This window comes from Asterias amurensis, chromosome 11 (genome assembly GCF_032118995.1).
Source record: "Asterias amurensis chromosome 11, ASM3211899v1".
Lineage (NCBI taxonomy): Eukaryota > Metazoa > Echinodermata > Asteroidea > Forcipulatida > Asteriidae > Asterias > Asterias amurensis.
In genome coordinates this window covers 4,792,471-4,809,433 of record NC_092658.1, presented here as the reverse complement: position 1 = coordinate 4,809,433, position 16,963 = coordinate 4,792,471, and the positions used below count along the sequence as shown (strand labels likewise).

At 37.1% G+C, this 16,963-nt stretch overlaps 1 protein-coding gene across 1 annotated transcript in view; it reads right to left on the bottom strand.

The window, feature by feature from the left end:
* LOC139943804 (uncharacterized) overlaps nucleotides 1-16,963 on the bottom strand; it is a 98,479-nt gene that overhangs the window by 37,219 nt on the left and 44,297 nt on the right. The window contains exons 43-60 of the mRNA XM_071940624.1: nucleotides 16,077-16,196; nucleotides 15,147-15,269; nucleotides 14,547-14,669; nucleotides 13,827-13,949; nucleotides 13,225-13,347; nucleotides 12,043-12,165; nucleotides 11,501-11,623; nucleotides 10,475-10,591; nucleotides 9,540-9,662; nucleotides 8,489-8,608; nucleotides 7,728-7,841; nucleotides 7,049-7,168; nucleotides 6,412-6,534; nucleotides 5,302-5,418; nucleotides 4,387-4,509; nucleotides 2,792-2,914; nucleotides 1,704-1,826; nucleotides 309-425 (exon numbers count right to left, since the gene is read on the bottom strand). Of these exons, the coding sequence (XP_071796725.1) occupies nucleotides 309-425; nucleotides 1,704-1,826; nucleotides 2,792-2,914; nucleotides 4,387-4,509; nucleotides 5,302-5,418; nucleotides 6,412-6,534; nucleotides 7,049-7,168; nucleotides 7,728-7,841; nucleotides 8,489-8,608; nucleotides 9,540-9,662; nucleotides 10,475-10,591; nucleotides 11,501-11,623; nucleotides 12,043-12,165; nucleotides 13,225-13,347; nucleotides 13,827-13,949; nucleotides 14,547-14,669; nucleotides 15,147-15,269; nucleotides 16,077-16,196 (2,178 nt within the window). The remainder of the gene's footprint in view (nucleotides 1-308; nucleotides 426-1,703; nucleotides 1,827-2,791; nucleotides 2,915-4,386; nucleotides 4,510-5,301; nucleotides 5,419-6,411; nucleotides 6,535-7,048; nucleotides 7,169-7,727; nucleotides 7,842-8,488; nucleotides 8,609-9,539; nucleotides 9,663-10,474; nucleotides 10,592-11,500; nucleotides 11,624-12,042; nucleotides 12,166-13,224; nucleotides 13,348-13,826; nucleotides 13,950-14,546; nucleotides 14,670-15,146; nucleotides 15,270-16,076; nucleotides 16,197-16,963) is intronic.

Genomic DNA, 16,963 nt, shown 5'->3' with positions numbered 1-16,963 from the left:
ACGTGACGCGCTCTCCACCAATAGGAATTGCGAAACTGTCTGAAGTATTCATGAATGGATGTTTATGAATGCCACTGTGAAGATATTTTCATTGTTTGAAACATAGAGTGCCCCTTTAATGGAGAATTCCATCTTTCCATGACACAAGACCTATGAACTTACATCCCATTTGAAGAACCAACCAGCAAAACAAAACAAAACAATGAAACAAAAACAGACAAACAAACGGAGTGGACATGAACTGTAGTTGACAGCAGACGGACATACGCAACAATAAATTCTCCATTCCGTAGAATGACTATACTTACATTCTGCACATGTTGGTCCACGGGTACAGGGTGGGCATTCACATTGAAACTCACTACAAGATGTTGCAGTACACGTTCCACCTGCCATACATGGGTTATTGGCACATGGATCAATCACTGCAAACAAACAGAAACACAACTAATGAAAACCACAACATGCGCATACTTAAGGGCACTGGATAAGCTTGGGCGATACCACGATATAATCAAATATCGTGATGCTAATTTGGAAACGATTTTGATATCTGACCGATTTGGTTTTAATCAAAAATCGATATATCGTGATATATCGCGATATATCGCAATATCGATTAAGTATCGCAATATCACGATGTATTTCCTAGCTGAAACATCTTGCCCCCCATAGGTTTGAAGTAAAACCAGAAGAATAGGTCATTAGAACACCTCTCTTACGCTGTGATTGTCTGTTCTACAACTTTCACTGGAAGTTTGAAGACTGATGTCAAGTTTAATTAATCGCGATTATAATCGAATATCGTGATATACTGTCGGCGATATATCGTGAATAAAACAAATCGGTATAGCCCAAGCTTAGCACTGGACACCTTAAGTAATTGTCAAAGACAAGTCTTCTCATTTGGTGTATCACAACATACATGCGATATGCATAAAAAAATAAGTCTGTGAAAATTTTGACTCGATTAATGGTCAAAGAAGTTGCGTGAGATTGATGAAGATAAAAAAAAACACCCTTGTTGCACAAAGTTATGTGCTTTCAGATGCCTAATAAAAGGCTTCAGGCCTGAAGTATTTTAATATTCTCAAAAACTATGTTACTTCAGATACTGTCAGAGGGAGCCATTTCTCAAGAGGTTACAAACTAAGTTTTAATACTGACAATTATTTTGAGTAAATACCAACAGTGTCCAGTGCCTTTAAAGACAAAGTCTACTTTTGGTTCTTGGAATCATTCAAACCTTTTAATCCTATGCAAATGTAATTGTCTACAGTCAAACTACCTAGTGAAAATTGAAATTGAAAAACTAAAAATACTTCTGTGGTTGACGGCGCTTGCAAAATGACAATGCTTTGACGTCATGTCTGGGAGTTTGCTTTCTCATACTGTACCTTAACGCCCCAGCAAAGCGGCTATACAAATTGAAGCTCCCTCGTATGACGTAACATGAGTGATTACGTAACAGAGCTTTTCATGAATCCTTTAGAAAAGCGCAGGATAAGGGTACTCAAAATGATTTTTTTTTTTTACACCATCAAAATCTATTAATAGTCATACATTGTATCACCTGATTTCCTTATTGATTGAATTTTTTTTAATGAAATTCAGCAAAGTTCACAACTTGACATTTTCGTTCAAGCAGGTCTTTAATAATAGTGTTATGATAAAACCAAAGTAGTCTGTGGTAGCATACTTACAGTCCTGACATGTTTCACCAGTCCAACATCCATTACAGAAGCATTGATAATTCTGACAGTTGGTTAACGCTGGTTGGCAGAAGGCACCATTCTTACATGGATTGGAATCACATGGATTAATAACTGCACAAGTAAGGAACAAAAACGAGGCAACTGTAAGCAATTGTTTGTCATTAGGGGCTGGGTGTTTTTTCATTGTATTATAAATTGTTTGTAAAATTTGCATAAATATACATTTTGTATTGTGATTTTATAACCGTTTTTACTATACTTCCATGTTTTCTACTGTTGTTTTTGCCTTTTTGCTGTTGACTTTGTTTTTTAGTTTTTATTCTGATATGTGACCCAGGGTCCCCATTATTGGGCTTGTTCTTGGTTTCCCTTATGCACATAGATTTATTTTGATGATTGTGCAATAAAGGTAATAAAAACTAAAGTAGCTAAACTAGTTAGTACATAAAGTTTTTGCTGACACCAAATTTCAAACAAGGTCATTTTAACGGCGAGTCCTGGACTAAAGTTGGCAAGGTCCTTTAGCTCGGTCAACAAAGACAACCCTACTGTATTTCATTTCAAATCACTGATTTAAGAATTGGGCAATGTTGCCAAATTCTTGTTTGCGTTTTGAACCAAAAATTTAATTTTTTTTTGTTTTCATTCTGTAAAAAAAAAAAAAAGACAAATCATTTTTTTCCAAACAAAATGCACTCTTGAGATAACATGTGTATTATAGGTCGTTCATGTACAATTGATGATGTTTTTTTGAGTACACAAAAAAGATGTACATGTACGATATTTTCACTTTTTAAATAAGTAACAATAATATTAATATCAAAGTCTTATACAGCGCACATAAATACATAAAGCAGATCGTACATGTAGGATATTTACAATTATGGAATACATAAAACAGATTGACAAGTTTATTCGCCTTTTTGAAATAAATTAAACAATTCCTACTGTACATGTAGGATATTGCCACTTTTGGAATATATAAAACAGATCACACATGTACATGTTCAACCTTGGCGCTGAATGACACTCTACCCATGACACCCTTAATCTATTACAATTAAATATGTTCTTACGAATATCGCAGTCGGATCCAGTGAAGCAACCCACACAGTCGCACAAGTAGTCCACACAGTTGTCTGCAAACGGGTAACAGATAGCGTTGTTCTGGCAGGGATTAGGCGAGCACTGGTCGGTACCTACAGTAACGTTGGAACATGAATATTCATGAGCCACCACGGTGCATTAAGCCAATCAAGTGCAAGGACACATTGTAGTTCACAAGAAGACATTCGCAAGTTCCTTATGTACATGTAGCAATAAAACCAGGGCCAAATAAGCAGCAAATAATGCTTGAACATTTTTTGCTGAGCACAAATGAGCAGGATACAGTCACAAATCGTACATGGGGAATGGTAAGTTGGCTGATTTGTTTCCTTATTCCGGTAAGCAAATATTTGTTGTGCTTAGCTATTTTGTATGCTAAGGGGACTCTACGACATCGGACCTCAACGGCACTCTTTGTCTTGCTGTGGATGCAGCGTTTCAATAAAATGAAACATACATGTACTTGAATGAGCAAACGGCAACACACATTGAGCATTTCTAATGGTCTATCAAAGTTACCTTTTATCTATGTCGAAAATTTTGCACAAACAAGTGTCAAATGAAATCTTTTATTGCCATACACATGTTACATGTTATTTTTCCTTTTTTTTTTTCCTCTGCATTTTTTTGTGTACCTTGTAATGCGCAGTAGAGTATATTATTTATATAGGTAACTGTGCAATATAAATGTCCGTTTTATTTTATTATTAATTATTACAAGTCAAGGTACAAAAAGATTCAGGCACACATCCATTAAGTGGTTTCATAACTCAGTAGCATGGTTCATGACTCACTCAATGCTCACTGGTACTCATTTTGGGTTAATCAATTTCTAATGCTGATCACTCCCCCCAAAAAAAAAAAAAAAAAAAAAAAAAAAAAAAAAATTGTGACTCATTTTGCTCAGAACGATGTTACAGAAGTTTTGGATGATGACAAATTTTGCAATGTTGTTATGAATGTAGGATTTCACTTGATTCTCCGTGTGAAATGAATGTAGGTTAGAGTTGATTATGGACAGGGATTGACCTAGGCTCAACAGCAGATCTCTGGCGTAACTCACGAGCCTCAACGTCAGATGTTCAGGGCTAGCACACAGGGCATCTTAAACAAAACTGTACACTTTTGAAATAGCTGTCGAATATAAGATAAATGATTCTGGGGGAAAATGTTTATATGGTTGGATAGCTTATGGACTCAACTTATAGCTTCATTTGACACAAACAAGTCTAGTAATAATACGTGCTTGGGTGAGCACTGCTCACTCTTGTAAAGGGTATGAAAATTTCGTTGCGAGAGTCAAGTCCTTTGGAGCTTACAAAATTCAATCCAAGATGCTGACTACTTATTTTTCAGTGAGCAGGATCACCCAAGCATGAAGTATTTTCAGAGTTTTTGGTGTCATATGAAAGTTGAGTCCATACGCTACATTGTATCCATACATCTACACCTTTCCCCCCAATGATTTATGTTTTTATTCAACAGCCATTTCAATAGTGTATATTTTTTTTTTGAGACACACGGTGGTGCAAACAGGTCTATCATGACTGAATATGACACTTACGTTGAGAGCAGAATCTGCCTGTGTAACATTCAGGGCAGTTACATAAGAAGCTTTCACATGAAGATGTGCCCGTAAAGCAGACTCCATTATTCTCGCATGGGTTGTTATGACACGGATTGATAGCTGAAACAGAATGATACATATATTAATGGCTTATTATACAGTTACATAAGAAGCTTTCACATGAAGATGTGCCCGTAAAGCAGACTCCATTATTCTCGCATGGGTTGTTATGACACGGATTGATAGCTGAAACAGAATGATACATATATTAATGGCTTATTATACAGTTACATAAGAAGCTTTCACATGAAGATGTGCCCGTAAAGCAGACTCCGTTATTCTCACATGGGTTGTTACGACACGGATTGATAGCTGAAACAGAATGATACATATATTAATGGCTTATTATACAGTTACATAAGAAGCTTTCACATGAAGATGTGCCCGTAAAGCAGACTCCGTTATTCTCACATGGGTTGTTACGACACGGATTGATAGCTGAAACAGAATGATACTCATATAAATGACTTCTTATACAGTGCCCATATCCGGTATTTTTCAGTAAAATTCAGTATTTCCTGCAAGGATGCATGTGGGACTAGAATTATGAGACCTACTCCTTTTACATAGCAAAATGCTCCAAATAGAAAAGTCGACTTGGCTAAAGTACATGTAGGTGCATTACTTGACAATGACTTGAGTACAAACCACCTACTAATCAACTAAACAATTTTTTTGTTAATAACCAAGTTTGTGTCCGTTTTGTATCGCTTTATTGTTATTGTGTCTCCGTACATGTTGGGACTAATTGGAGAACAACTGGATTCCACTGAATGGGCCACCCAGTTGAAATCAGAAATAAATAAATAACAGAAATACAACAGAAGAATTGAAGGTGTTCTCCGTTATTACCTGTCGCACAGTAGGGTCCAGTAAAGCATCCTAGGCAGGTACATGTGAATTCAAAGCAAGATACCTCACTGCATATCCCATTATTACCACAGGGGTTAGATACACAGGGATCCAGACCTGTAGAGGAATACAATAATAGTAATAATAATACAGAGAATTTATATAGCGCTACACTAAGAACAGAGCCCTTTACAGGAGATGAGGACAAAAGAAAAACAAATGAATTAGGATTGGTTGTGGAACAGGAATGTCTTAAAGGCAGTGGACAGTATTGGTAATTACTCAAAATAATTATCAGCATAAAACCTTACTTGGTAACGAGAAATGGGGAGATGTTGATAGTATAAAACATTGTGAGAAACAGCTCCCTCTGAAGTGATGTAGTTTTCGAGAAAGAAGTAATTTTCCACGAATTTGATTTCGAGACCTCAAGTTTAGAATTTGAGGTCTCGAAATCAAGCATCTGAAAGCACACAACTTCGTGTGACAAGGGTGTTTTTTTTCTTTCATAGTTATCTCTTAACTCTGACAACCAATCGAGCTCAAATTTTCACAGGTTTGCTATTTTATGCATATGTTGAGATACACCAAGTGAGAAGACTGGTCTTTGACAACAACCAATAGTGTCTAGTGTCTTTAAGGAGACGTTTGCATAGAGGCAGTGAGATTGCTTCTCTCAGAACGGCCGGAAGCTCAATCCATAGACGCAGGGCAGCCAAGGCGAATGAGCTACATAAATCCCATAGAGTTAAATATAAGAACTAGAGGGCGCACTGGCCTAAATACGCGCCCCGGCATGCGTGCATGCGGCCATTTTGTAAGTTGACAAAACAGCATCGCGTAGCGTTCAATAAACAAAAACTTGTACGTGTACTTCGTATTCAACCCGCATACAAATGTTTTGAAAGTTATCTCTTGCCTTGTTTTTTTTGTTTTTTTGGGGGGGTGGGGGGGGGTTCTTGGGTTTAACAAAGAAAAAGGACTACAGTGGGGTTTAAACCAAATAACTCTGGATTAACCAAACACTAGAAAGAGAAATAGAAATGTTTTAGAACTTGAAAATTCATGTTCATTTATTTGTGAGATGAATTGATTCAAGATTGTTCTTACGTAATTCACAGTTGTCTCCTGAGTAGCAGCCAGAGCACAAGCAGAGGGTGTCTAAACACGAAGCTTGATTCTGGGCACAGACTCCGTTATTCTGGCACGGGCTGGGTATACATGGATCGTCATCTGTACAATAATATTATTATTATTATTAATATTATTTTTTTATTGTCAATTTCACATATAAATTCAAAAATACAAAAGTATAATCACATCATTATAACTAGAACCAATACGGGATTTAAGGCATCGCGCGGTGAGGTATCAATAAATATTAGGTTTGCGTTAACACTGTGTGTATCATGTGTGTATACATGTACTTGCAAGGTAGATTATGTTCTTTGGAGAACTCGTCTTGCTTTATATTCTAGTACCGCAGAGTAGTTTTTTTAGAATTCGGGAGACTTCTCAGTTCTGAAAAGAACTGTCTTACTGAATAACAACTTCCTGGGCGGAAGGTAAAAAAGACAGATCTGAAAATAACTGTCCTGCCTTTTAACTAACCCCTACCCAGCCGATTTTCTCCCTTCTGCCCAGGTAGTGGTTAAAAGCAGGACAGTACTTTTCCAGCTAGAACCGAAAAGTACTTTACACACATTGCTGTTCAGGTAAAAGCAAACATTACGCTAACTGTACTTACAAGTTTGGCAGTTGGATCCTGTGAAGCAGTTTGAACATGTACAGGAGTATGACAAGCAATCTAAAGACGTCTGACATTGTCCACCATTCAGACATGGCTGGTTGAAACATGGATCAACAGCTACAAAAAAAAACCAAAGAATTATTATTTGGGGAGTCGACATAGCAGAGCAGTTTTGTGCGACAGACCCATGTCCTAGCTGCTGAGTCAACAGGGTGTGGGTTAGAATCCTGGTCATGACACTTGTGTCCTTGAGAAAGACACTTTCAAGATTTTCAAGATAAGCGAACAACAGCTGAATACCAGTAACAAGCAATATAAAAACAAATGGAAATGCTGGTAAATGGTTGGTAATGCTGTTTCTATCAAGGAAGAAATTTCATGCTAAGCAATTTTTATGTTCTTAGCAGCTCGATTCTGGTAAGCACATCAAAAATGTGTGTTAGCACTGTACATGTTTACTGGGGAGTATACACCCTGTGCTGACAAGTGTGTAGCCCACTAAGCTAAATCAATCACAAGAACCATCTCTGCTCTCACAAGTACCTATTAATCCCAGGCTAAGAAAATGTTTGTGCTTAGCAGCTCTATGAAATTGGGCCCAGGTAGGGGCTGTAAGGTTTGTAGTCTGAGGTGGGCTAGTGTATATGACTGTTGGAGTACATTACTTTCTACTCACCCAACTGACAAGCATCGCCACTCCAGCAGGAGGAGCATTCACAGATGTAATAGGAGCAGTAGTTAACACACTGTCCTCCGTTCTGGCATGGGTTGCTCACACACAGGTCAACAGCTGTAGGTATGAAACAGAGGGAGGAAGTCAAGTTAATGTAAAGAATATTTAAAATTAGAATTAGAATACTTTGTTGTCCGCATCATAAATATACAGAAATTTAGTTTCCGTTGCCACATAAGAATAAATCGTAGAACTAAAGACAGAAGAAAGTGTTTTAAACTGAAAGTGATGAAGCGCTGTACATGTAATGAGAACTACTTATCACTTCCCTCCTATATTAAATCTGCTTCATCAGTGGATGTGTTTCAGAAAATTCTCAAAACATACCTATTTTCTTATTGATGTAGTATTGCTGTTTTGTTTGTATAATGTTTAATGATTTGGTGGCTCATTGCTATTGTAAACGCTGTGATATAGTTATACTATTGAATAGCATATCTAAATGCATAATTTTAAAAATAAACTTGAATGCAAGTTGTCAGACACAGTAGGGACTGAGGGCAACTTCAAGGTGTGGGCTACAATTAACTATTTTTTCCAGCTGTTGCCAACTACTCCTGGGGCTGAAACAGGATACCCCTTTAGCATGGGTCTCATCCATCCATCAATCCATGTAATAAGTAAATAAATAAAATAAAATAATATTAGTCCATGATGTATACAATTGCCCATGGGTCGAGTCAAGTGGACTATGGTTAACTTACGGATATCACAATTTTGTCCCGTCCAGCACGATGGACAAGTACAGGTGTAGTCAGGGCAGTCACTTGTGCAGATTCCACCGTTCTGACATGGATTATTCAACTGTTGACATGTGTCAATGCCTGAAATACAACAAGGGAACACAACATAAATAACAATGCATTTATCAAAAATCAATTTATTTATTGTCATCAGGTCATAGCTCAAAAGGTGGTCGTGGTTTTTAGATATCGCTGAAAATCTGGAGTGGTTATGTCCACGCAGGAAAAATAATCCATAATTGGAATACACAATCTGAGAAACATTTCTGCATCAAACGTTTTTCAGACTGAATTCCTCTAAATACACAATCCTTGGATGGGATCAAAATTGTATACATGTACATTATCAATAGATGTATGCTTTTTACCAAGTGATATTTGATGGAATTTTTTTTTGGACATTACCAAAGAGTATAACCTCCCTTTAAGGAGTTTTGGGTAATTTTTGTAGGACACAACACATAATGACCACATATTCACATTGAACTGACACGGAAATAATGATGTACATGCTAATAATTTCCGTCTCATGAGACAAAAATTACTTTTGTGCCATTGTTTTACGCATTTCTCAAAAACTACAACACGAAGATAATGATAGCAGAAAGCTTCCCTGAAAATATTACTTGCTGAAGTGCAGTAGTTTTTGAGAAATGAGTTAAACAATGTCATGAAAATAATTTTTGTCTCAGTGATCATGAGACGAAAATTATTTTAGCATGTAAAAACGTATTTTCATTACATTGTTTCACTCATATCTCAAAAACTACAGGACCTCAGCAACTAATATTTTAAGGTATGCTTTCTACTATCATTATCTTCAAACTGTGTAAGTTTTATGTAAATCTGTGGATATTGTGTTTTGTGTTACAAAAAGTACCCAAATCCTTTTAACAGTCTACGTTTGCTGTAAATCTGTGGACATTGTGTTTTGTGTCCTACAAGAAGTACCCAAACACTTTACGGAAATAAGATATTCAACATGGTCAGAATTTGCAGGTGTTTCACTCACGCTCTTGGCAAGATTGTCCTAGATGGCAGCTGTCACATACACATAAGATACTAGTACAGTCGTTCTGTTGGAAACACGTTGCTCCATTTAGACAGTAGTTTTGTGTTCGGCACAGATCGACCTCTGTAAAAAGAAGGTTACAGTAAACAAACATTCAGTCATCAAACGCCGACATTTTCATATAACTCAGTCGTTCATTGGTTATGATTTTTCAGTCAGGCAGCACAGACTCAGTATTCAGCCTTGGCGACTAGCCTGGGTATGCATTATTTTTCAGAAAAAATAGCGGACGCAAATTGCTGCAAAACGTGACCAAACGAAAGTCAAGGTTAAGGTCATGAACTGAACCGGCCTTTTTCTTTCCAATGTTTTTTTTATTATATATTTTTCCAGACACTTTTACAAGTAAGCAATGTTTCAAAATAATTACCATATATTGGCATACATGTGTAGCAGTCATGGTTTTATGCCACTCTTTATTCAGCCACAGGAAAAGAAAAGGACAAGGGGTGTATGGTGATGTTTATACAGAAATGAGTTGACTCCAAAGGTTTAAAGGCATTGGACACCTTTGGTAATTGTCAAAGACCAGTCTTCTCACTAGGTGTATCTCAACATCCGCACAAAATAACAAACCTGTGAACATTTGAACTCTTTTGGTCGTCAAAGTTGCGACATTAATAATGGAAGAAAAAACACCCTTGTCACACGTGCTTGATTGCGGGACCTCAAAATCTAATTCTGAGGTCGATCTCAAAATCAAATTCAAATATTCAAGTGGAAAATTACTTCTTTCTCGAAAACTGTATAGCTTCTGAGAGAGCCTTTTCTCACTTGTTACCAAGTAAGTTTTTATGGCAACAATTATTTTGAGTAATTACCGATAGTGTCCAGTGCCTGTAAAGTCCCCACTCTACATTCTGTGTATAACTTACCCAGATCACAATTGGCACCAGCTCTACATGATGGACAGGAACAGGTGTATTCAGTACAACTCTCTGGCAGGCACACACCGTTGAAAAGACATGGGTTGTTACTACATGGATCAACCACTGGGGTAAGAAAGAAACAAAACACAGGAATCGCAGGAATTATTTACCACATATTCTATCAATTGGAGCTACTGGTTTAGGAGAACACGTTGCCTTGGACCGATCGAGTTGGTCTTTGAAAAGCGTTTGAAACCGTTTGTCATAAAACGCATATGGTTTGAAAGATGTTTTAAAAGTAGAATACAATGATCCACACAAACATGCCTCGAAATTGCGTGGTTTTCCTTTTTACCTGGTCGACTAACACGCCATTTATACCAGGAGTCAATTTTTTGACTCCCATAAATGGCCGACCGTGTTAATTCGCAAAGCAAAAGGAAAACCACGCAATTTCGAAGCAAATGTGTGTGGATCATTGTATTCTTCTTTTAAAACATCTTTCTAACCATATGCATTTTATAACAAACGGTTACAAATGTTTGTTTATACTGCCAACTCGTACAATTCAAGGCAACGTGTTCCTTTAACAGCTACAACAATGTTGAGTTTTTTTTTTTTCTTCTTTTGAAACAATTTCATTCAAATCAGTAAGCTTATTCTAGTTGTGAAACCAAGAACTCTGAGAAAAGTGAGTTTAATACTCTCCAAGAACCCAATGGCGAGAAGACAATGGAGAATGGTTCAGTGTTCACATTATAAGAGAGTGCCGTAACCAGTATAAACTTTGAGTATATTGCTCGGTTCCTGGACAAGTTTCCGCATATTACACACGTGTACTTCACAATGGCACATAAGCCATGCACTGGCCTATTCAGCACTAGTTGCAAAAACTTTATGTTTAACCCTTTAGCCAGCATAACGCGGGCTAAACCCCAATGTTGTTTTACTTTGTTTTCTTAAATATTTTTAATGTGTACATGTGATTGTAAATGTGTTTGCCCGAATAAATATTATTAGAGTGAAACTCACATGTTAGGCAGTTCGTTCCTGAGTAGCATCCACTGCATGTACACAGATACTCGGAGCAAGATCCAGCTTTACGAAGACAGTATCCACCATTTTGACATGGTAAACTGTCACATACATGGACATCTGTAAGATATAGACAAAAAGTAGAGTTATTATTATATATATTTATATAATTTGGGGTTTTAAATTTTGTGTTGTCCAACTAAAATTAAAGTTTTATTGAAAATTAATGTGTCTCAAGTTTATAAAAGCTCCAGAACGGGACTGTAAACATCTTAAGCAAAGAAACATATAAAAGGAGTTTAATGGCAGGGGTTACTATTGGTAATTACTCAAAATAATTTTTAGCATAAAACCTTAATTGGTGCATTTTTGACTCCAGTTATTCATAACTAAATGCAAATGTTGAGAGTAAAATGGTTATTAACTGGTATCTACAATGTCTATTTGGCCATAAAAAGGTAATAGTTGAAATATTGAGATCATCCTTTCTTGGCTCTTTAAATATACCTTGTGTCTTGAGGTTTCTTAGCGATACTTACATTGATCACATGTATCTCCAGTGAAGCAGCCCACACAGACGCACGTATAATCCAGACACGACGACGCAGATTGGATACAGGTACCTCCATTACTACATGGGAAGCTGGCGCATGGATTGATACCTGCATTTAGAAAAAAATACACACACACCAACCTTAGTATTAATGTATGCTGAACCTTAAAAAATGTGTGAAATTCTTTACGTCACATTACTGATGACCGCTTCTTTGGTTTCAATGTAATTTTGTAAACAGGAACTTTTTGAACTTTGTGAATATTCATAAAACAGGTTAAACCTAGAGAAACAATAATATAAAATTAACAACAACATTGATAACAATAAATCATTATTGTTAAGCGTGTTCCGCCCATTTCAAAACCCCAATGCACTGTACATGCATGGAACTAATTTAAAGAACATCAACAACTCTTAAACTACACATGATTGGAAAAAAAAACAAGACAAAATATTACAAGATGAAGTAAAACAAACTGGCAGGAGTAATGTCTGAAAGTCACATGCTAAGCGGATGGGTTTTAAGAGAACTCATGAACAGATCTTGTGAGGTTGTACTCTGATACTTGTTGGAAGTCGGTTCCAGAACTTGGGAGCTGTGTATGCGAAGGATCTCTGTAACTGTTTTTATGGTAGAAGTGTTTGATCTTAAGAGTACAAGAGCTTTTTGCAAGTCAGTTCAACTCAACAACACCTCTTTCCATATTGTAAAACAAAACAGATGATTATAGAAAATGCCAATTAGCCCAAAACCAGGGCCCAATTTCATAGAGCTGCTAAGCACAAAAATTTGCTTAGCATGAAATTTCTTCTTTGATAAAAACAGGATTACCAACCAAATTTATATTCGTGCATATTGCTTGTTACTGGTATTCAGCTGTTGTTTGCTTATCCTGAGTGTCACTAGGAAATGTGGTTGGTAATCCTGTTTTAATCAAGGAAGTAATTTCATGCTAAGCAAATTTGTGTGCTTAGCAGCTCTATGAAATTGGGCCCAGAGCAGATGTCTAACATGTACATGTACCACTGGACCCCCAAGATTGCCCAGTAGCTAGAGGCAGTTTGATTACTATATTTTAGCAGTGGGTACCGCAACAAACATTGTGAACATTTAGAAAGAGTAAAACCTAGTGAGAGATATTGCTGTCTGATTGATGTCACTTACGTTGTCGACACTGCGGTCCTGTGAAGCATTCTGGGCACATGCAGGTAAACTCAGTACAAGAATTAGCGACTTGTTGGCAGACACCACCATTCTGACAGGGACTGTTGGCGCATGGGTCTATCACTGCGGAGAACAGAGTCAATTGAATAAGTAAACAAAATAAATACTAAGTGGTGTTAAAGGCACTGGACACTATTGGTAATTACTCAAAATAATTGTTAGCATAAAAACTTACTTGTTAACGATCAATGGAGAGATGTTGTTAGTATAAAGCGTTGTGGGAAACAGCTCCCTCTACAGTAACATACATGTAGTTTTGAGAAAGAGATATTTTCTCACTCAAATAATAAAAGACTTCAGGCCTAAAGCCTTTTTTAGGCATCTGAAAGCACACAAATTTGTGCAACAAGGTTTTTTTTCTGTAACTATTCTCTCGCACTTGTTCTTTCGATGACCAATTTGAGTCAGAATTTTCAAAGATTTGTTGCTTAATGCATATGTTCTGCTACTAAAGCACTGGTGCTTTGTTATTGCCATACAACTCTTAAACAAGATTTGTGGAAGAAGCGTCTGAAGAGAGTGAAGTAGAAAATAAAACTTACATGTTTGGCAGTTGAAGCCCTGGTGGCAAGCAGGACATGCACAAGTGTGAAATTGACAGCTCCCTGTTTGTCTGCTACACAATCCACCGTTCAGACAGGGACTAGATAAACATGGGTCAACCACTGTAAGAAGAGATCAGAGAAATGATCAAGAACCAGGCCTCGTTGGGATTAAACCACTAGTTGAAAACCTCTTCACCACACATTGATTCCCTTATTGAAACACTTTGCATGGAGGGCGAAAAATCAGTTGAATCTCTTTTGAGTAGTTCTGAGTTTTGAGTTGGTTCTGAGTTATCAAGAACCGGTTAGAACCGGTTCTTCTCAATCATGAACACGTCTTGAAGTCCGAAAAAAACCAAACATCTTTAACACTTTTGAACACTGAAAAAAGAACAGGATTTGCACCTGCTAAAACCGAGTTTACCGACCTACTGAGCTAACAATACCTATGTTGGTGGTCTCTCATTTTATTTTTCTTCGACATCTTTGTTTTTACTGAATGAAAACCAGAAACAAGTTGCATGTGAAATGGTGAACAATAAAACAAAATCAACAACCGCGATCAGGTTTCTTTGCATCCCTCCTACGACAAAGCTTAAAACTCATTCATGTTCATGGAACGTTGATCGTTGACCGTGAGACCGAACGACACTTTATTTATTCAAAATGCTAGTTTTCCATTCATTATGTCGAAGTGGGTTGTAGTCAATTACTTACACTGTTCGCAACGTTCGCCTTGGTAGCACCCACTGCACACACAAGCAAAAGCAGTGCACGAGTCTTGACTGCGTAGACACTGACCACCATTCATACATGGGTTAGGCTGACATGCATTAATCTCTGTTAGAATAAACAAAGTAGCTATCAATAGTTACGACACAATAAGGTATCATATCACTGGAAGTAAAACAGCAATCAACTCGATGGACCTTACATGCGAGGTCATCGAGCTGCCATCTTAGAGGAGAGAAAGTGGAAGCATTTGATCGAGTTCAAGGGATTAGTTTCTTGTATGGTAGAGGCCTTTATAGATTTTGACGATTTTTCTGAAGGTTAGAAAAACTGGCTATCAATCATACAAATGTAAGTAGGAAGAATACCATTGCTGCTAGATGCAACACAATGACGAAACAATGGAAAAAGCGCAGCGTTGCGCACAGAATCAGCAAACGAGCAATTTTCATTTGATTTAAAACCGAGGGCGCTCTACTCAAATGACACAATGCTCATTAATGGTCTATTTCATTTTAAAGATGCCATATTGATTTGAATCTTTACATGGTTATTTGATGAATGATAGATAGTAGTAAGTTTAACCTTGTTCACATAGACTCCCCTGCCAGCATCCTTGGCATTGACATGTATAAAGTGTGCAGATGTTAGCGTCGGGTTCACAGATGGCACTGTTCAGGCAGGGACGATTGCTACATGGATTCAAGACTAGGATAAAGAAGAAGAATCAGGCATTCCGTTAAAATTGACAGAGAGTGGTGCTCACACACAAACATTATCAATATCAATTCAGTATGGAAGACTGGTGGTGGCAGACATACGTAAATATTCATCGTTTGTGTAGTGCGCACATTCCAACATTACAGAAAAGCTTCATTAAAGAGTTTCCAAATTTCGCCACAAAATCTCGGAAAGTGTCATCCTTTTTGCCAGTGAGTGTATTAACATAAAATTACTTGGGTCATTTAAACTCTATGGGTCTGGGTACTTTTTGTAACACACAAAAAAAAACAGTGTCCAAAGATTTACATTAAACTCACACAGTTTAAAAATAATGATGATAGAAAGCTTCCTTTAAATTATTACTTACTGAGGTGCTGTATTTTTTCAAAAATGAGTAAAACAAGCCACAAACATTATTTTAGCATGTGAAACGAATTTTCCTGACAATGTTTTACTCATTTCTCAAACACATTAGCACCTCAGCTAGTAATGTTTTAAGGTACGCTTTCTACTACCGTTATCTTCAAACGATGTAAGTTTAATGTCAATCTGTGAACATTGTGTTTTGTGTTGCAAAAAGTACCCAAATCCTAAACCCCCAAAAAGTAGCTAGGCCTAACAAAATTATGATTACAAGAACAAGGTGGCAAGCTAAACTGTGACTTGTGTTCTGCTCATTTCTGCTTAGCCGACAATCGTTAAGCAGCATTTCTGCTTATAAGCAGCTCAATGAAATTGTGCCCTGTTCATGTTGTAAATTGAAGGCAATATTATTTGAGTTGTCAGACTTACTTGTTTCACAGTTGTTTCCCTGCACACAGTTTGGACACTGGCATGTATATGAAGTACAATCATTCGATTCAATGCATTGGCCTCCGTTGATGCACGGGTTACCAGAGCATGCATTCAATTCTTTAGAAGAAAAAGAGACACGTCAAACAACATGTTACAAGCAATATTAGTGATAATAGAATAAGCTTTAACAAATTGCTCCCCAACCAAAGTGACCAGTGCAGGTGACCGCAGCTATATGGTATAGACGCAAACAATAGTTAATTGCATCAAATGTTGACCATGGCAGAGCTTTTTTCAATGGCTAGGTATAATTGTCATATCAGTCTTTGAGAAAGACTTTGCTTAGGTTGAAAATGTGAAGCTGTAAACATTTTTTTTAAATCAGTACAACTATTACATGTACTCAGCAATTTGTTTGCTTTTGATTTTTAAATGAGATACCGCCCAACATTATAAGGCTGGATGACCACTTCAAGGCGAGGGTTACACTGAACTGATATGGACTATCAACCCAAATCAACTGCCACCAGGGGCACATTGCATCTTAACTCATGGGGCTGAAACAGAGTTACCCCTTCACAGTCTGTAAGGACGTAGGAATGGTTATCATCCACAAGAGAGCCTGGCTGGTACAGCAGAATGCAATTACCTTCCAAACATTTACACGTTAATCTTATCAAACAGAAGAGTCTCAAAATAACTGATAGACCAATATAATAGATGTTAAATTTGCATCAGGGATAAAGAATATTAATTTTGTTTTTGTTTTCCAATAATAGACCAATAATTTGTAGAAAACAAATCCAACTGAATACATTTGGTAGACGTTTAAAGGCAGTGGACACTATTGGTAATTGTCGCAGACTAGCCTTCACAGTTGGTGT